The sequence below is a fragment of the Zeugodacus cucurbitae genome, chromosome 4 (genome assembly GCF_028554725.1).
Source record: "Zeugodacus cucurbitae isolate PBARC_wt_2022May chromosome 4, idZeuCucr1.2, whole genome shotgun sequence".
NCBI lineage: Eukaryota > Metazoa > Arthropoda > Insecta > Diptera > Tephritidae > Zeugodacus > Zeugodacus cucurbitae.
This window is the reverse complement of record NC_071669.1, coordinates 46,580,413-46,602,183: the sequence shown is the minus strand read 5'-3', so window position 1 is coordinate 46,602,183 and position 21,771 is coordinate 46,580,413. Positions and strand designations below refer to the sequence as shown.

The following is a 21,771-nucleotide window of genomic DNA, read 5'->3' as shown; positions in this document are numbered from 1 at the left end:
ATTACATTATTCATATTTTTGTAATAGACACCTTTGAAGAGACAACTCTGACAACCCGGACTGATTTGCGAGTACCTGTGCATAGCTTGGTATGAAAAAACAAATGAAAAAAGCAGCCATCAGCCGTCAACCGTCAGCCGCATTCCGAATTTTTTGCAACACCCGGCCGTTTTCATTTTCGTTCTCTGTTTTTCCCGCGCGTGTAGACTTAACGTTGAAATTTGGAAATACCTAAAATTGCAGTCTGCCGCGATCGCCGCAAGAAGTTGTTTGTCATTTCAAAATATCTACTTGAAGTAAATTATCAATAAACCACTCCGATATATAAAATAAACATTTACCAAAATTACTGATTGTTGCCGCGTCAACTTCAGTTTTTCTTATTACGAAGGAGGCAAAAATTGTAAGTAGATTAACTTTATAAGAATGTGTTATACATGCTGTTTTAATCTTCAAGTGAGATTTTTTTTGATCGTGTCTAACCTTTAATGTGTATTAACTCTGTTTCAGTAAAGTATTAATCCGAGATTTTGTTTTGTGAAGGCTACAGGGCATTACAAATATTTCACCTATTAGCAAATAAACAATAAATAAATATTCTATAAAAATGCCGCGCATCGCAGTACGTAGAAAGGCCACTACACCAATTGGCAACAATAACAATGAAGAATTAGATGTTCCAAAACGCAAACTACAGCGCACCGCTTACCAATTGCCATTGCCAGAGAGACCACACGTGGTAGGACGTGCTTTGGTATGCGGACAAGGTGATATGGGCCAGTTAGGCCTAGGCGATGATGAAGCGAAATTTGAGCGCAAAAGACCGGCTCTGGTAGATGCTATAGAAGACGTAGTTGATGTTCGAGCTGGCGGTATGCATAACCTTGTATTGACACTGGATGGCACTGTTTACTCTTTCGGCTGTAATGACGAAGGTGCATTGGGACGTGATAGCAGTGAGGATGGTTCAGAATTTGAACCTCATCCCATTGAATTGCCAGGAAAAGTTCTAAAAATATCAACGGGTGATTCACATTCGGCCAGTTTGTTGGAAGATGGACGCGTTTTTGCATGGGGTTCTTTCCGCGACTCTCATGGAAATATGGGTCTGACGTTAGAAGGAAATAAAAGACTTCCAATTAATGTTTTACCTGATATGGTATGCTGCGACATTGCCTCCGGTGCAGATCACTTAGTTATACTTACATGCAGCGGAAAAGTATTCACCGTAGGTTGTGCTGAACAAGGTCAATTGGGACGTGTGTCATTGCGGTCGGCGACTGGAGAAAGTGAGTTTTGATAAATGCTGTGCATAAAAAATCATGTAAAACATTCATATTTTTTAGGTCGTCGTGGTAAAACAGAATTGCTTCGTCCAGGTGAAGTCATTATCAAGCGTGGCAAACCCGTCGAAGCCATTTGGGCCACCAATTACTGTACATTTTTGCGCGAGTCACAAACGGGTAAAATTTGGGCTTTCGGACTGAACAATTACAAGCAGCTGGCTTATGCCAAAGACCTTGCAACTATTATAAATCCAGTAGACACAAAATTCGAGAACATTAAACAAATAGCTGGTGGACAGCATCACACATTAGTACTTAAAAATGATGGCTCCTGCTATTCCATTGGACGCAGTGACTACGGTCGGCTTGGATTGGGAACTGTAGATGGAGATATAACAGAACTACAACCAGTTAAGGGATTGTCTGATAAATTCGTGGTGTGTGTGTCATGCGGTGAAGCGCAATCGTTTGCGCTAACTGATGACGGTAAACTGTTTTCATGGGGCATGGGTTCAAATTACCAATTGGGTACGGGGTCGGATGACGACGCATTAGAGCCCGTACAAATCATTAGTAAACAAACGGAAGGCAAACGTATCATACGTGTATCCAGTGGAGGACAACACAGCATATTTCTGGTAGAAAACGAAATACAGCCAGCTAAAACAGATAAAAATAGCAAAGCAAATCTGACCAAGAAGGCATCAGCAACGACAGCTGTTAAAGAGAAGGAAACTAAGCAAAAATCAACCGTAGAGGAACCACAAACAGCAGATTCGAGCGAAGCTGCGGAAACAAATGGCGACGTTCAAATGGAAGATGCGAAGGATGAAACAACTAAGGAAGCGGAGCAAAAGGAGACCGCCGCAAACAATGAGAATGCGAAAGGTGCTGCAAAGCGTGGACGTAAGAAGAAATAAGGATATATTGAAAAAAAGACTCCCAAGAATACAAATCATTAATGAGTAATGTGTTCTTGTATATTTTTTGTTTAATTACTATTATTCCGTCTGTTGACTGTTAATAAAATAGAAGGTAAATTAATTAGTTATTGACTAGAGCGCACACACACACAAACGAACTAGTGTGCTACTCTACATTATTGTTTTTAAATCGGTATATAAATTAATTGATTCTCTATACAATTATGCAACTGAACATAATATATTTCGAAGAACAATATGTACTTTTTGTACTATACGTACATCTCATATGTAGTTCATTTGGGATTCTTAATAAAGCATGAATAAAATAAATTGAGGAATTAGTATATTTGTTTATTATTATTTGTAAAGATTGCATAGATTTTAAATCATATTTCACCGTTTTTCTTCTTATTTGGCTTCTTCATTGCCAATGTGTAACGCCGCAGCTGGAGAATATGTCTCTAAATACGCTCTTAACATATATGAACATATGTTATAATCCAAAGTGGTGTGACAAGTTCGATTTTATGCAAAAATCTCATTTACATATATGTATGTATGCACGTATGTATTTATAAAATTTTGTATATATTGGCATTTTGTATGTACAATGTTTTGTATAGTTATTAAATAGTCGATAATATAGTATGAGTAATTCCAGCAGTTAATATGTATATATATGTATGAACGAGTGTATATAAAATTGGCTGCCTGTATATTGGTTATTCCATTAGTTGTTTTAAAATAGCAATCCTATGCGTTGTGTAGAACGCACATTAGTACACCTTAAATACGAAACTAAGTTACTGGATACATAATATAATATAATCTAAAGAAGTTTACAAGTTTTAATATAATTTAATTGAAAATATTTGTGCATGATTTCGCTCCACTTTATATTAAAATGCAAAAGACCTACCTACCCCTCGATGACTTTTGTGCCCGTTTGCACAACACTAAATACGTACATATGTAATATTTGCATACGCTTGTAAGTATTGCACACAGCTTGACATGGATTTTATAACATCGTTCCACGTACAACACTTACATAGACATATTTATATTACCGCGTAATTATTTTAGATAGTGCATATAATAAAGAAATGATGAACTCGTTCATTACATCAATTTGTTGGCCAACCTCTGTGTGCTTGCCCTTGTGTCCGCATATGCACCTCAATGCTTGTTGGTGGAGGTGTCATTGGTGGCGCTAAAGCAGTAATTGTTGTTCTCGACTCGGAGCAGCAATAGAACGAGATGAAAATAATACAGAAGAGCATCGAAATTGTGATTATGATACGCGCGAATTTACGTGCAAATGCGATTAGACCAAGCAGGTAGCCACCACCAGCCACACCGCCCTTATCAAAAACAGCTTCGTCGTAATCCATGGCATCGCCATCGATGACAAAATCACCGCAGTCAATGTCGCCATCATCAGCTGCTGCATTACAGTCGCAAGCAGTTGTGTGCTCGCCACTACTACCATGACCTCGTCTACGTAGCTTCTCTGCGGCAGTGGGGATCAGTAGGTGCTGTTTGGTCGAATTGCATTTTGAAAGTAAATATTATGCATTTCGACTGTGACAATTGCTTGCCGCATGGCATTCCTCATCACCGATGCAGCCGGGCATGTGATTGAGTTGCGCCTTCAGCAGATAAACAACTGCAACGCAGAGTCCCAGTAAAAACACGAGTGTAATGCATTGTAAAATTTGTGTAAATCTCAATTGGCTCTCCAGGAGTTTAGCTTGTGTTGACAGCTGTTGAGTAATGAGATAGTGCAATTAATATTTGAATTTCGAAATTGCATGAAAAAAGCGATTCAAGTTCTACTCACATCCGAAGTGTTGGTACTCTTCGTAGAAGCAAAACCCTCATCCGGACCACCGCTGAACGCTGTTTTTCCACAGGCACAAGTACCGGGTGTACTTGCAGCACTTGTACCGCTTCTGTAGTTGCAGGTTAAGCGATGTTGCTCCACATCATTGCCATTTTGGGGTTTCATTTTCCACGCTTCACTCATACTTTGTTGTGACGGCTCTATACCCACAGGCGCTGGCATACACATCACGAGAAATTTATCCTTCGGCGCCTCACCCAAATGATAGTCCTGCTTCAACATAATGTTTACCGAAACCGTTTCAGACGGTGCTAAGTAGCCACAACGTGGACGGACGCGAAATTTTTCCGGTGATGTTGTTTGAATCTGCGTGTAAATTTTTCAAATATAATCCATATTGTTTCCAATTCCATGAAACTTACCTTATAGGTTATAGCCTGCTTTCCGATACATGTAATTTCTATTAAGCTCTCGCTATTTTCGCCCCGATTAAAGTATATATTATCGTTTGGAGAAATTCGCAGCATTGTGCCTAAATGTTGAAAATTTTTGTTGAATTTTAATAAATGAAGAAATTCGAAATCGTATGTTCAATTTTGACAAATTTTATGTATATTTTTTTTTGTTTCTTTGAAGTTACAGGCAATAGCCTATATAGCACATAGTTCAAATTTAAGTGTAACTTTCGCTATAAAAGTAATATCTGTGCCATTTCAAGAATTACATATACACTCGGTAAGAAAAATATGAACATAAAATTTGGTAATACGTTAAAACAAAAATACTAGAAATACATATACTAAACATGTTAGTTCACTCACTCATTGGTTCCAAGGTTTGATAGCCTCGCTCACATTCCGGCATTTCCGATCCCGCGTACATCCGGTTGTTGTTAGCAAAGTGTACCTAAAAATATAGTATATCAAATATTTTAAATAAATTTATTATACAATATTTAGGTATTTGTTTAAAATAAAGCAAGATATTTTTGCAGTTGTTCAATGATATAAAAGTTGACGGCGTAACCATATTATCATTACGCACCACAACTGTCGGTAAATGAATGCTGAAAGATTGGCGATACATTAATGCGTTGAGTCCGTGGCAGTGTATAAAGAAATATGTAAGTACAAGTATGCATAAAAATGTGTCTAATTGTACGTTGTAACACTTTTTAAAGGACTTTGCTTGAGCATCAAAACAGCGAAAGAAAGACTTGCAAGTCGTTATATATAGGTTTTTATCTATTAAATTTCTACACTTTCGCTCTCTAGTCTTTTTAGTTCAATTTCAATGAACCCTTCATCATAGCATTAAGAGCTCTCAAACACTTCGATTAAATGCTTATACTTTCTATTTTTGTCTTGGGCATAGCATGTTTTTTTTTATTTTATTACAAGTATTTGTGTGAATACATGGACACACCAATACTTAATACAGATATAGATGAGTAAGATCCCTGCAAGGAAATATTTGCAAATATAACTATTACTTTCAACAATCATACATATTAAAGAACATATTGCCTAAAAATATATTATTACATTATAAAATAGAATGTCTTCTGTCATATAATAGTCCAAATTATTCATATTCATAGAACGTTCCCAATTGCGTGTTCGACCAGTCCAGACCATTTTTATAAACTATGGCTTACGAAATCATTCTCTATTCAAATTAACAACTATTAATAAAATAATACCGTTTCTTTCCATTCATTTTCTTCATTGCCAAAAATCCAAAACGGTTGTAAACGGCTTTTGTTTGTATTTTTCTTTTTCCTATTCTTGTTACTAAAAAAATTATATTAGTAATATCACAGCAAGATGAGGCCATACGTTTAAGAGAAATCATTATTGCAATCACTTATGTATTTCTATTACAGTTTATTTCCGAAAAAAATTTTTGTTATGATTTATATTTGTTTTTTTTTTTAATTACTTTTTTTTGTAAATTTTGAACAAGTAACGCAATTTTTTTCAAAATTTCCGAAACGGTTCAAAATTTTAAAGTAGACAAACAAAAGTTTTTTTAATAAACGGTAATAGAATTTATGTTTACTTTTTTCCCCTACAAATCGGAAGCTGCACTTGGTCACCATATTGAATTTTCTATCAATTGGTGAATTGATTTTCAAACTATCTATACATATTTCATTCTTGAATGCTTAATTACAAAATAGTATATATAATTTGCAAAAAAAAACGTATTTGTTTCTGTAAGTCGCATACTTTTTTTACATTTACGCACCGGTATTAAATTAATTTTCAATAATAATTTGGCAAGGCAGCACCGCGAAACGCTTTTAAATGCAATAGAAATATTTCTTTTCTACATAAATTTGTCAGGTTTACTTTAAAATTGTTTGATTGTCGTGAGCTTTCGCTATTCAACTTTTAATTACAAATTATTAAATATGCATTTTCGCAAAAACAACAAATTATTATACTAAAACTACACACAAATGTTTGCCGAGAAAATTTTGTAGCTCTAATATTCACCATAACAGCAGTGGTGGATAAACAGCAGCTGTTGTAATACGAGTTTAAGACAGAATGCCAGATGAGTCGACAGTAATTTGAGATATTTTATTAATCTGTTTACAAAAAAATATTGACTCGATCGCGAATGAAGTCAAGTTAACAATAATATATGTTATATATGGCTCCACCGATAAGCGTTAAACACTTTTAATTAAAAATGACACTTCATTAAAAATGTACGGAAAAAAGTTATGGAAATTTTTGTAGTAAAATTGGGTATTTTTCATTTTAGAAACTTCAACTGTCAAATTGTTACATATCAGCTGTTTTCAAGTCACTAAATTTCATTTTAAGTCAAAAAATATGTGTATTATGTTGTTGTTTTAACATAAATCATTGCCAAAATAGTTTTGGGGAATTCTGCAAAGGAAAGGTTGAATGTATGTCTGGACTGGGTATATGCAAATCAGGAATAGCTTGGATTGTGTAAGCCCCGACTGGCTTAGGAATTTCAAATCAAGTTGGCATAGCAAATATGTCAATCTCGATCAGATGGCATGATGTACGCTTTTTAATTTACTAAATTATTGGATAATATTTTAAATTATATATATATATATATATTTGGCGTAGGAACCGCTTTAAGCGATTATAGCCGAATCCACCAGAGCGCGCCACTCATTCCTCCTTTTTGCTTTTTGGCGCCAATTGGAAACACCAAGTGAAGCCAGGTCACTTTGCACTTGGTCTTTCCACCGGAGTGGAGGTCGTCCTCTTCCGCGGCTTCCTCCAGCGGGTACTGCATCGAATACTTTCAGAGCTGGAGTGTTTTCTTCCATCCGTACAACATGACCTAGCCAGCGTAGCCGCTGTCTTTTTATTCGCTGAACTATGTCAATGTCGTCGTATAAATCGTACAGCTCATCGTTCCATCGCCTGCGGTATTCGCCGTTGCCAATGTTTAGAGGACCAAAAATCTTGCGCAAAACCTTTCTCTCGAAAACCCCAAGAGTCGTCTCATCGGATGTTGTCATCGTCCACGCTTCAGCGCCATACATCAGGACGGGAATAATGAGCGACTTATAGAGTTTGATTTTGGTTCGTCGAGAGAGGACTTTACTTTTCAATATATGTTCTATTAATGTTAAAAGAATACTTTTTGCATACAAAAATTTATATAGTTTTATATAGAAATATATGTACATATATAGATATTTATATATGGGAACCCACTTATATATATGAGCATATAAGCGCTCAAGGTCAACATATTTAAGCCTTACTTATTGGTAGTAAAAAAAAATAAGCTAAGACGTGATCACATACCCTGGGCATCTTAATAGAATATTAATTTTTCGCTGTTTATCGCTTCCGTATTCTATACACTCTGCCTGCTTTATTCGCACAACAGTTGGTTGCCTATTTATTACTCTTATGTTTAAAGACGTCAGGCAGCACACTAAAGAAGCTTTAATTTGTTGAAGAATACTTTGTTTAGAAGAATTCAAATAATTTCAACACTTCGCAACACACTTTCTGTTTTTTATAATAAAAATATTAATATTATTTAGTAAAGGCGCATAAATCGCAAGTTTATCACTTTCCACACTCGAAACTCACTTCTACACTCAACGCCATAAATTTATCTAAACAATTATTTATACAAAATTATAGAAAAAAACACGCGCTGATACATAAATACTAAGGCACAGAGCAAATCACTCACGAATAACTAATGAAAGCGGCGCGGCAACCGAGAATCAACTGAAAACAACTGAGAATCGACATCTACAAAGCGGTGGCATTAGCGTCGCCAGTGGCCAACATGTTGAGTAAATACATAATACCTACATACATACATATGTATTGCATACCAAATACATATCTATTGTATACAATAGATACATAGCTACATTCATTGATATACATGTGGAAATGAAGCAATAAAAACAAAAGACAAGAAGCTTCAAATGCCAAAAACAAAAACTAAACTACCAGCAGCAATGCTTGGTCGCACCAACAATACTAAACACTTCAGTAGAATTAGCGCCAATAACAAGAACAATACATATCTCATAATGTATGTGCACACATAGAGGAACGAGTATTGCCCAGCAGAGAAATCGACAGGTGCATAACGGAGCAGGTACAAATGTTCTCATGTTAACAAAAGCATTGTAGGGAGGTCATTTAGAGAGACGGCTATGATTTGTATTAGGGCATGTTTCTTTTGTGTTTTCTACGAGTAGGCGCTATATGAATTAATTATTCAGAATTCTTCAAAATTAGTTGAAACATTTAAATATTATCTGTCAAAATGGCTGAAGTCATATCTCGTATTCAAAATGAATATATCAATTCTTTCAATTATTTTTGTTATTGTAGTCTGATAATTGCTTTTCGAAAGTTATGTTTAAATACAGCAGTTTTCTGAAATAACGAACACATTAATTGTCAGGACTATTCGTTACATCGAATTTTTCGTTAATTTGAGTTAAGTGAGTAATTTGAGTAGAGGTATGTGTTTCAATAAAAATGAGAGATCCATAATGAGAATATCCATAAATTGCAAGTTTAATAAATTGTTTTATTAATTATTTGTTAAAAAATTAAAAACCGTAACAAAACAATTCAAATCCAATAAATTCGTTCAAAATGGACCAATTCTGACACTTGTACTACCATCAATAATTTTAAGATTTTTTTATAAAATTCAAATTGTGATTTTATATACTTATGTTGCTCTTGTATGTTTAAAATCAGTGCGATTCATTTCATCTTCGAATTGTTTGTTAATTTGATATATTTTACAAAAAGTTTTATTACTCGACGTATTTTTAATATAGCAGTTCCCTCGCGAAAATTCAGTTATTATAGGACAAGTTTTGTTTTTTGTTTGTGTATTTTTCCCAAAGTACGAATTGACGCTAAAAAAACTGGAGAAATATTTTCTTTTTATGAAAGGGTAATCAACTGTTCAGAACAAAACTTTCTTGCGGGGGTGAAAATGTGGAAACAGCGAACTTCAGGCAAGCATTTTCGGAATGCTCTTGAAGCATAAGAAGAAGTGAACAAAACGTCTTTTGGGAATGTTTTCAAGATTTTACGCAAGTTTAAAGGGAATTAAAACCTATTTACGAAATACGACAGGTCAAGATAGGCTTAATGGTCTAGCATCAATGAATATTCATAGGGATATTGATCTGTCAGTTGATGAAATACTAGAAGAATTCTTTCAAAAACCAAGGAAAATATAACATGGAATGTGAGATCCCGTGTAATCCTCAATTAATCACTGAGCTTCAGCGATACTGCTTGTACAAATGTAGAGAAAGTTCGAATTATATGAAAACAACAAATATCTTGTAACTTATTATAATTTCTTATAATTTGATGTGATTTTTTTTATCAATAACCTCATTCCAAACCCATATCAACAAACAAATATTTTTCTCTGAGTTTAGGGGGTGTTTTAACACCAAAACAACCCCCCCCCCGGTGGATCCGCCACTGATATAAGACTTATATAACTCAAATTGCACTTTATTTTCTGAGCTTTCGAATGCTTTACTTCCAAAAAATTATAAATTTTTTAAACTCATCATAATTATTTATAAAAATTTTGTTAATAGTACTACTCTTTTTCATTTAGTTATAATAATAATTAATAAGTACTTATAATACCATTTTTTAACTAAATCATATTTCATTTAAAAGCGCTACCAGTACTTTGCTAAACTTTACCTCGCACACTTTCGACTGGGTTGTCTCACACACTCACACAGCCAAAGCTTAAACCAGAAAGTTAACGCAATCCAACGCAAACGACGATCAAAAGATATAATAAACAAAACAATAAAGAATTTCATAGGGAGTAAAAAGCTCGCACAAGGAAATAGACGAACAAATAGGAATGATATGGTGGCGGATTGTAGGGATTGACATACAAAGCATACAAACATTTATAAATGCTATTAATCGAATGTGCTTCAAAGAGAACTAGAAATTGGCGCGCCGCATAATTTAATTTTTTTTTTCATATACATACATACATATTACTAAATTTTTTTTTGCAAACACACACAAACTCTTATTATTTATTTATTATTTGTAGAAATATGTAGATATGTATATACCCGCATATGTAAGCTATTTAGCTAACATTAAATAGCAATTAATTGTGAATTGAAGTTGAAATATAAAACAATAATGAATGTACATATATTTATGTTAAATAATCTCCACTTCACCAACTGTTGAGCTGTTAAGCTTTATTGTGTTGACTTCAATAAATTTTGAAATAACTATTTTTTGCAATGAGTTACAACACTATGCAACACTCGGCTGTGTATTGGACCAAATTAATTTTTCCCGTGAGTTTGAGTCGTAAGAGGGAATACACCTTCCCCTTTTTCGAAGTTAGTCTCGAAAATCGAAATATTTACCTTCGAAAACAGGCTTTTTTAAATTACCAACTCAGTATGCAGTTACTAAAAACTCCACAATATGGATATAATCTACATTTTCCTACTAACTCAATGGTTCTACCAGGTAATGATGCTGTCAGCGATGAAAGTTTGATGTTCAAAAAAATACTTAAATATCATATACTACTTAAATAACAATTTTCTATAATATAGCATTCACACATATTAATGATGACATGTTTTTCGAAAATACCCCACAGTGCAGTAAAGGCGTTTCATTTTCACCTCCGTTCCTTTTCCACATGTTATCATATCATATCACATGTTCTAAATCCTTATCAAACTATTGTTTCCTTCACAAGTTGAATTGTAAGCACAGCTGACCAGTAGTAAATGCGTTAGATGTATTTATATATGTAAGTATGTACAAATATATATATTTACCAATATATACTGATGTCCTGCACACGCCTACAATTATTCTATCTTCACATCAAATCAATCTATTATAAAGAAATTGATATATGTACATGACTTTAGTTCAATATCAAAAATCAATTGGAAAGCGAAAACGACTGCAATGCGTGTTAAAAATAGTTAAGTCAACTTTCCAACAATAACAACAAAAGTTATGGAATCCATTGTATATTGTCGATAATCGCCAACCGGCGTGCTTAAATGGAGCCACTATCTGCTTGCCTTAGATAGTCGCTGCTCTCATCCCCATCATTAGTGGTCATTTAGCATTAGAGCTGAGTAGTAATTGTACGCACATACAAACATACATACATATATTACTTTGTGAAATATAGCGACAAGCGTGCCCTCATTTTGCTTTGAAACGAGCCTTTTAATATTTGTACGTATGTATGTACGACACGCAACACACAGCTACGCATAATATAGTATCCCCTTCCGGTTTTTGGTTTTTGCTCATTGTCAATATGCTATTGTCAATTCGATAGCGTTTAGTTAAGTTTTGCGTTGATAGCTTTTAGGCGCGACCGGTGCTCACGCATGCTTAACTACATATTTATATGCGTGCCCAGTAGGAAAAATTGACCTGATTCTAAATTTTTTTATGGATTGTGTAGCAACAATATTATGGAAAATTAATTTTTATACATAAATAAATACGAAGAAAATGCAATAAGATTTGTTCTATTTGTATAAAATAATTTTAAAATATTATTTGGCGTAATTCGCTTTTCACATCTAGTCGAAGTCATCGAGAGTAAATTTTTATTTTCTGCAGAAATTTTCTTTACGAGTAGGAATAAAAAAAATCGATGTGGTCAGATCTAAATAATATAATTAGTAATTCATTCGTTCATGTAATTGTGCCATCGTTTGCATTGATTCGAAACAAACGGCAGTCATTTTGACATATTTAGAGTATTAAACAAATAATCGTTTAATTCGACGTTTCGGCCCGAAGAAGAATTTTTTTGAATTCGGTGAGCTTATCCACGAATGGAGATTTCACCGGGCGTATGACTTGGAAAATATTCAGCCTTATTGTAAAATTCATGTGAATAAAGCATTCCCATGAATTTTTAATTCCACACGAAAGAAAAATTCGTATCATGAATTTCATGTGAATGAAAAATTATATTCGAATTACGGCATTCTGTCACACATATTTTTGTTTTGATTTTTTTTTTATTGGAACTATAAAGGAAAATTCAATTTATAAATGCGACTGTTTTAGCATAAAACATGAATTATCCAGATAACAATTATCAGTGCCGGCCCATCATGCGTTCTACACCCCGAAAGAAGTTGTAATGGTATATTTGAAAAGATCATTACGAAAAGAACTTAACCCTTTCATGCCCTATGTTGCGTATATGCAACATTGTACCTATCGGCTCCTAATTCTCGTTATTTAAATTTTTTAACCAGCGGTTTTTTCAATTATGTAGACTTATGTGTTATGCAAGCTTACAGTTACTTTTTCTGATTTGAGCTGTGCACGTGTTCACTCAGTAAGAGTTCTTAGCAGAGAGAAACTGGCAAAAATCGTTTCGCGAAAAGAGTTATACAAAAGTTGTTATACAAAAATGGTTCAAAAACATAAAAATAATTGTTTTGTTTTAAAACAAAGTGAATTATATAAATAAGTAAGGATAAGAGAGTTATTTACTAAAAACAATTCATGAAAAAAGTTTAGTTTTTTTATAATAATTTAATTTATGCCTATAAGCAACATCACATAGCTAGTGAACCAGGTAACATAGGACTTTGAAATTTTTATCACTTCATATTTGAGTTAAGACTAATATATATCTGTCCTAAAAAAGCTGTTAGCTCCGCCCATTTTTTTTCGGGCATGAGAGGGTTAATCGAGCGCACATTGGGTAGCAATCTTGTTCTTTTCTCCAATGGATATCAACGGTGGTCACATTATATTGAGGGAATTATGTTACTATTCAAATGCATATACTTTCTCATTATTTCTTTGGGAGCTATATTAGGTTTTTCTACCAAGACGTGTTCCCCACAAGAGAAGGAATACAATTAGACCTTTGTGAACTCAGAAAAGCCCTAAATAGATATTAGGACTCGTCAAGGCGCTGGGAACCGACTACAAAACTGCATAAGTTTTTTACTTCTAAATCCGAAAATTCGCAGGGTAGTTAAAAAAGTGAGATTCAAGGAAGCTCGTTATCAGCCTTACGTTATTACCTGGGATTCCTCTGTGACCAAGCACACAAATTAGTCTAATCGTAATCGGTATCGCCTGAATGTGAGGGTAGACATTTCCTTACCAGTCTCGAGCACTTACTACCAGAGAGAATCGTCACTTCACTGGAGGATGCTACGCTTCGAAGCAATAGATCCATTGCTACCTTTTGAAGTCTCCACCACACAAGGATCCTGTCGTATATTAGTTTAACTTTGGTTTTATATAGCCAAAGGGCTACATTATATACGTAGACCTTAGTTGTGAAAGTTGTTAAATTTTATACTTTTTCCCTACAATTAATTTTGTGAACAAATTTTACTGATTCACATGAACAAAATTTCATTTACAATAAGGGAAAATTTTCTAAGATGTCAGATTTTTCCCACGTGTTACAAAAACACAAATGTGTGAGTTTTTTCATTGGAAATGACGTTTACATGAAATTTACAATAAGGCTGATTAACTAATTAAATTTCTGGTATCAGCATAATTATTTTATAAATGATGTTGAATTCACACGAAAAATTGGTTTTGTGCATTTATTCCATGAAATACTAGAACTTGTGTCACTTAAAATCATAAATATCGCCAATCAATTGCCTGACCTGGTTAGACTCAACTTCAACTTTCGCTCATAGAAACGACATTTTTCAGTCTTCTCAAAATTTAATCGAGATGATCTTATAACAATATACCATGGTGCCGGACTCAGAGATTGTTCCCATTTTTATTTCGTACTATTAATAAAAAATATCGGGTATCAAGTATTATATCGTGAACGGAATTTTTGTATATTACTCGAGTACTAGACAGGAATCGATTTATAAATTTAAAGGCTATGCAACAAAAAAAAAGAAGTAGTTATTCCAGCAGGGCATTAAATTCCACGTTAAACGTGTATTTCTTATCGTTGATATGTCCAGTAGGGCATTAAATCGCAGTGTTTATTATATCACAAATCTAAAATATAGTTAGAACTATTTATGGCTTGATACAAATGTACACGAAATAAAGTTTTTAATTATTTAAAAAGTGCTTTCAGAATGATTTGAACGTAATTCGGCATTTAAAAAAATTAAAACACAATTCTCTTCCTAAAAGTATGCTATGAATTGCTGAATTATTTTGCTATTGACGAGTACATGTTTAATAGCTGCAAATTGTGATGATACACACCTCTACACACATATGTACATATGCATTTACTATACCCCAACTAACTGCTTTCTTATCTAACTTTATTTTTTCTACGTTTTTTAATATTATTTTGCACGCCTTAAGTTCGTATGATATTCGCTAAGCGTCTTACTCACCTTCTTTTCATTACCATTCGGCGATTCGGGGGTGAGTGGTTCGCTTGGCAGCGCTCCATTACTTATCACAGTCAATGTAGTAGGTCTCTTTAGTTTTTCTGGCACAAATTTGAATTCGTACAGGTCATTGCCACCCCAACTGGCGAGACAATTGGCTTTGTCGATGTACTGATTAATGTCTTTCTTCGATATCATTTTGAGTATTTCCAGCGCTTTGGCCGGCAGAAAACCCTTTATGATTTTGAAAGCAGCTGCAAGCAGTAAAATTAAGAATTATGGACTTATGTTATTTAAAAATAAACCAACAAACATACCATTCAGCACCCAAGCCATTTCGAAAATCAATATATAATTCAGCGCATTCGGATAATACAATTTGAAAGTCTCGATAATGCGCTTGACAAAGTCCATATCCATGCTGGACACGCCAGTGCCGGCCATATCGAAGAAAATCGTCATTTTATCCATATCCGTTTCACGTTGTATGCGTTCGATCCAATAGACTACGACGCGTATTACTTCGTCCATATTTTTTGTACCTTTCACGTGTAGTTTGGTGCGGAATATGAGCAACGTCTTGCCGTCCAAATCTTTGTTGCGTGCAAATATTACGCCATCGTGTAAATATTCCTTAACCAAATTATTTTCGTTTAGTTCATTCGTGCCATATTGCTGCCGCCATATACAGGTTTCCCATAGCTTATCTATTGACGTCTGCATGTCTAAATCGTACATCTCGAGGAAACGTGTTAGCCACATATCGCCATTGCGTATCCGCTCGAGGTCGAGATGATGAAAGGGCACTGAGAAATAAATTGAGGAAAATGATCAAAACATTATACTGGGCTTAGGGTGTCAGGGGAATCTAAAATCAAGTGTACACTAAATCCCAATGAAATATTTCACACATTAACCGATATATTTGACACATGAGCTATATCATTTTACTAGAAATATAGGTGCTAAATCAAAGTTTGAATCTCTTTCATCAAATTTTTGACGTAAATATATCATATATATTGCTCGATATATGGTGTCTAGGGGAAATGTTTGGAATTTTACTCAAATCAAACGGATAGTTAGGGATCTGAAATTCAAATCGTTCTAATCATTTATATAGCGCTTCTTCCAATCGTCGAAATTCGATTTTTGATTTTTGGGATAGCCCATTAGAGAATAGATAGAATAAAGATAGATAGTTTTGAGATAGATAGTTCATCTAACGATTTCTCGTATGCCTGTAAAACGATGACCCTTTAAAGTTGGCTTCATTTTTGGAAATAGGAAAAGGTCACACGGAGCCATGACTGGGTGAATAGTTACCGTAAAATATTAAATTCTATAAATCCCGTTATTTTTTGAACACACTACGTTTGTATTCGTGAGATTCTTATTTCTTAACTATCATCTGTGCAGTAGTAGTTAATTCCTAAGATATTGAAGAAAGTCATAACCATGCTATCACGACCCAAGACTTTGGACTTTTGTGTCGTGCAGTTTTGCATTTAATTTGATTCATGCGCTGATTCATGTTGTATTCAAGCGAATACAAAACAAATCGTTCGAGTATTCAAAGTTACAAATTGTAAGCGGTTCAGCTTCCCGGACCTGCTTTTGCTTTTTTAGAGAATATATTATTTTTCTTATCAATTTGAAACTATTTTTTAACACCAAAGTCCAAAGGTTCTACTCCTCTCCCATTCAAACTCTGCATTGCATTTAAAAAAAAAAAAAAAAAATAGCAAATGATAAGCTCAGACCTCCATATATTACCAATGCCAATAGTAATTCAAAGTCCATCAAATGCAAAAGAACAACCGAATGCCATTTCCAATCACCTGTTAATCTTATCTATAATCGTATACATATATGTACATAGGTATGAAGTTTCGATAATAAGCAAGCGTATAATCTAATGTCACAACTGTGCACCTGCCGGGCAATAATTTCCTTAATGAGAAAAATTTAAGCACTCATAAATACTACAAATACTACAGCCATTTGTATGTACACTTGTACATATGTATGTACAAGTATGTAATCTAGTACATAATTTGTTTTGCTGAAACTTATCATCAAGGTAATGTGCTGGAGATCACTCAAAAGCTTAGGGGGTCAGACGACTAGCCCATAAATTAAGTGCGACTGACTTTTACACTACGAACCAGCATATTTGCTAATTCGAGCACTAACATACATACTTGATGTGTATGTTTATATGTGAGCACATTAATATTGCATTAGGGGTGTGCCGTATTGTAGTTATTGAATAAATATGCAATAATTAGTTAAATTAGCAAAACACTTAAAAGGGCGTTCATGGATGACCTGACATGCGTAAGAGCTTCACTTAATGATTCGTCATGGGTAATGCCAAAAATATGTTCGGTTTTCAATACAATTGCATGTGTTTACGGGTAATTTTGATTACATATCGCTTGCTGGTGTTGGAGCATAATAATTTATAAGAAAATACATACATATATATACATATTTTGTGTAAATATTTTATTTTTAATAAAAAAATTTAATTTCTCATACATGACACATGAGTTAGGATATGATTTTATATATATTTTATTACTCAGTTGAACTTAATTATATATTTAATAGCGTTTTCTTTTCTCAAAAAAAAATTAATATTTATTCTGCACTGTACTCGGATAATAGTATAATAGGAAGGCATATACTACGAGTATATAATGTTGAAATAGTAAATGACAGCATTTTTATCGAGACAAGAAAACGTTAGGAATCTTTTCAGACAGTGATCTGCAGTAGTAATTGGTGTTGGCCAATATCACTATTTTTTAAATTATTCCTTGAAGGCTTTTGAACACACTGTACAAACATTATTTGAACCCTATCCCGCTTATCTAGCTAAATTATAGCATCTCGAAAACTTGTGTTGCCATTTATCCCTCAAACACTTCAAATATATGATTGACTATTTAACCATACTTTAAAAAAATATATTTCACATATATAAAAAATAGAACAAGATTATTATTTGCGCTACCCTAGTATAGAAAATATGGCAAGTTAGCAAAAATAAACGTGTGAAGAGTTTTGCGATAACATCTGTTTTGAATAACACACAATTAATCAGCTGCATTGTGGTATGAAAAATGATTTTGGTATTTAGCGTTAAATAAAATTATGGAGCGAGAGTTTTAGCAAATTGCAAAATACACAAAGAAAAGCGGCCGATTAATCAAAGCTCTCGCTACACTCTCAGCAACTAACTAGCATATACGTGAGGCCTGTTCAGGGTTATTACAACAACTTCAAGAATTACTATGTGAATTTCATTTAGATTAACATACAATAATCGATTTACAACATTTTATAAGAACGAAGAACCGATCAGGTTAGGTCTTTAATTCTCGTATACTCAATAGGTAACAATAATATTCCAAATATATTTAAATTGAGACTTCTCGAAAATATTTCTTAAGATGTCTATAATAAGTTTTGTAATTAGATCTAACCTTCAAGAGACTCCTGCGTACTTATGTATTATATTTTGCAGCTGTTGAGAGTTATTCAATCATAAAAACCTGAAATTTCGCGTTTATATGGGATAATAAATTAAATATATCTCCATTATTTCGCTCTGGACTCCAAACTATAGCGATATTCTATATTTTGGCACGAGTATATTAGATAATGTTCATCGACTATCTTGTAACTAAATCATATTTAGGACGTAAGCGACTGTTTCCGGTTCTCAGATCTCAAGAGAATGAAACCTTTTTTGAAACTAAATTAAAATGGTACGGCAAATATGGTATTGAAAAGTTTAAAGATCACTATAATACATAGATATCGACCGCGATGACAGTTGCCATAAAAGAATTAAGTTTACTAATATATTTTTTGCAATGGGGTCGTCATATTTATCTTTTATTTGATAAAAAATACTCTCACTAAAGATGAAAAAAATCGGTCGTCATATATTTCTTTTATTTAACATAAATACTTTCTCGAAAGATGAAATTAAATTGATACGTTATATTTAACATAGCAAATATTTTCTTTTCTGCTTTTCAAAGTTTTAAAAATAAGCAATTTTTGATCTGCACTAGCCCACTGTGCAGTAAACGAAATTGTCCCTTACTTAGTAGTATTGACATACTGTAGTGTTTGTATTATAAAGTACATTCCTAATAACTAATTAGTATCAGTAAGCAGTTTATTACACATTCAAATACATATAGAAAAAATATGAAAAAGATAGCTTTACAGTTATCAAAGTTTTAGTACTACATATTAGTAATACCATAAAAATAATATGAATAGAAATTATGACACTTTAGTCTCGCTACTCGTGCTTTTGACAGTACAAAATGCGTGACGTCATCAACGAAAGTAGGGAACGGCTTTGAAAATATTAATCTAATAATATTCGTTAAAAATTTGTGCTGGTGCGCTGTCGGCTTTTAAATAATTTAAATCATCTTCGTATACTTGTTTGAATTTTATGAAATTTTTTTGTGTCAAAATATAATCTTTCAAACATTATCTAATTTTATTCTAAATAGATTTTAGATAGTGTGATATATGGAAATTGAAGCCATGACTAACGAAGTATTTGTCACACACTTAAGCCACTTGCCAACTGTTCGGCTACTTATTATTTATACAAAAGCATTGTAATTTAGAGACCGACCGATTAATCGGCCTTGGTATCGGCAACGGCCAGTATCGGTCACAAAATTAAGCATCGGCATCAGTATCGGCATCGGCCATATTTGGTCGATTATTAGCCGATTCTTTCTACCTCTTTCGGATTATACTAAAATACATTTTTTTTTCTTTTTTGATTTCTTTAGAGCATAAAATTTGAATTCTTCTGTTTACCATATAAAATACAGTGAATCACATTTGACTAAACTAACAATTCATCATGGTGATAATTTAAGTCTAGTATAAAGAAATTCAACAATTTTGCATTAACGAAAGGTTTAATTTAGCACTGCTAGAAACATTCGATGTATGTCAAATATGTACAGTTTTGTTTAAAGTTGTTGAGATTTTGAAGATAATGTCATAAAGTCACTATTATAGAAGCATTCGCAACTAGGTTAATTTATTTTTAAAAGTTTGCCATAGACAGGGTCACGTAATAATCACATGGTGCTGGCCTGAACTATAATAAGGTGCATGGAAAAGAACCTCCCAAACAAGCTTTCGAAGTTTCTATTGAGTCACTATCACTATTTGCCACCTTTCACAATGTGAGTTATAAATGGCAAAAGTCATCTCTTTGAAAATAAGGGATTCTTTTTACTAGACCTGCTATTTTCGAATATTGGCCTTAATGCTCATATTTGTCCTTAAGGGGTGAATTTTTTTAAAGAAAGTACTCGGTCGAATGTTTCGAAGTTGGATATAATAAGGTGTACTTTCAACAAAATTTTAAGATTTTTATTTTACAAAAATTTTGAAAAATAAAGGAGTTATGGGTTGTCTTGTCTTGGGAGGTGCCAAAAAAAAAAGTTCCCCAACTGCTGACATGATTGTTTTGTGAAAAGTCGTTTCGAGAAAAACGCGTTTAAAGTTTCGACTATAGCGGCTAATACATGAGAGCGATTGCTCTTTAGAACGCTGCCATTCAAAAAATATTCAAGTTACGACCTTACCTTTCACAGGATATTTTTGAAATTATAAACTTTCGAATAAGCAAAAAAATAAATAATCGATTTTTTGAAAATGTCACACCGGTATACCCCCTTAAAGGAAAAAAGCTATATTGCTGATTGCAGATTCGCTTTGAGAAAACGCGAATAACTTATTTGTTCTATCAACATATATCTTATAATAATAATTTATTTAGTTTTGAATATTAATTAAATCACTAAACAACTTCATATTTACATATGAATTGAGTTGTTTACCTATTTTGTGATGTTATTTGTTTTTGTTTTTATATTGTTATCATACTAATTTACTAAATAATGTGGTTGGTGAAAAAATCGGCATCGGCCGATTAACGGCATCGGCATCGGCATCGGCCAAAATTTTGGTATCGGTCGGACACTATTGTAATTAATAAAAAAAATATTATATTTATTTGTTAACATTACTACTTATATAGGAAAAGGTCCTCATTGTGAAGGTGTTTCAGGCGTATTTGTTCACAAAAACTCATTATATTCATTTTGTTGGCATATGTAAACAAATCTCTTTTTGCACAATAATGGCACTGACATTCAATACAATACAACAAAAGTGTGCATGATTGATTTATCTGAATATTTATTTGTTTTTGTTTCAGCAACTGAATGCATTTTTCTGCCCAACCAAAGCGCGATATGCTGTCATACAATTTCGTCAACCTGACATGCTCAGAGCAAGCTAATTAAGTCACTGCATTGTTGCTTACCTGCGGGTGGACTTTGCTCGTATTTGTCGTTGAACAAATTTCGCAGCTCGACGATTTGATTTTGGGTGGGTGTTTGCACTTTGACTGGCATTTTCAATTGCGCTTTCTTACACTAACTAAGCAACAAGCCAATAAAAATTTAATCAAACACTTTAATACGCTGATTAAGCGCTAAATTTTGTATGACGAATAAGCACAACAAATGAATAGTCGTTTTGAAAAAAAAAATTTCACTGCACTTCCGTTATACGTATCCGTACCGTTTCAGCGCCGAAATTGTACTGGGTCGCCGAGCACTACGCTTACAATCGCCACAACTCAATTGTATTCTCCATTCTATTTAATTGTAAAGAGTGTTTACTGCATAAAACAAATTTGTATAATGCATACATACATACATACATACATGTACA

General features: G+C 33.5%; 3 protein-coding genes across 4 annotated transcripts; 1 reads left to right on the top strand and 2 right to left on the bottom strand.

The window, feature by feature from the left end:
• Positions 1–33: 33 nt before the first annotated feature.
• Positions 34–2,556, top strand: LOC105221029 (regulator of chromosome condensation). Of its 2 annotated transcripts, none has more exons than XM_011197670.3 (3): positions 34–403; positions 516–1,289; positions 1,347–2,556. In XM_011197670.3, exons 2-3 carry the CDS (start codon positions 608–610, stop codon positions 2,204–2,206), a joined length of 1,542 nt encoding a protein of 513 aa, XP_011195972.2. In that variant the 5' UTR covers positions 34–403; positions 516–607; the 3' UTR covers positions 2,207–2,556. The 2 variants fall into 2 exon arrangements, with proteins under 2 accessions (XP_011195972.2, XP_011195971.2); XM_011197669.3 differs by having other exon boundaries at positions 511–1,289.
• LOC105221028 (uncharacterized) lies at positions 2,543–3,606 on the bottom strand. Its single transcript, XM_011197668.3, has one exon. The coding sequence runs from the start codon at positions 3,604–3,606 to the stop codon at positions 3,340–3,342; it is 267 nt and encodes an 88-aa protein (XP_011195970.2). The 3' UTR covers positions 2,543–3,339.
• Positions 3,487–21,675, bottom strand: LOC105221027 (motile sperm domain-containing protein 2-like). Its single transcript, XM_011197667.3, has 7 exons — positions 21,359–21,675; positions 15,285–15,773; positions 14,971–15,221; positions 4,880–4,964; positions 4,481–4,590; positions 4,056–4,424; positions 3,487–3,978 (listed from the first exon to the last, which is right to left on the bottom strand). Exons 1-7 carry the CDS (start codon positions 21,447–21,449, stop codon positions 3,784–3,786), a joined length of 1,590 nt encoding a protein of 529 aa, XP_011195969.2. The 5' UTR covers positions 21,450–21,675; the 3' UTR covers positions 3,487–3,783.
• Positions 21,676–21,771: the final 96 nt, after the last annotated feature.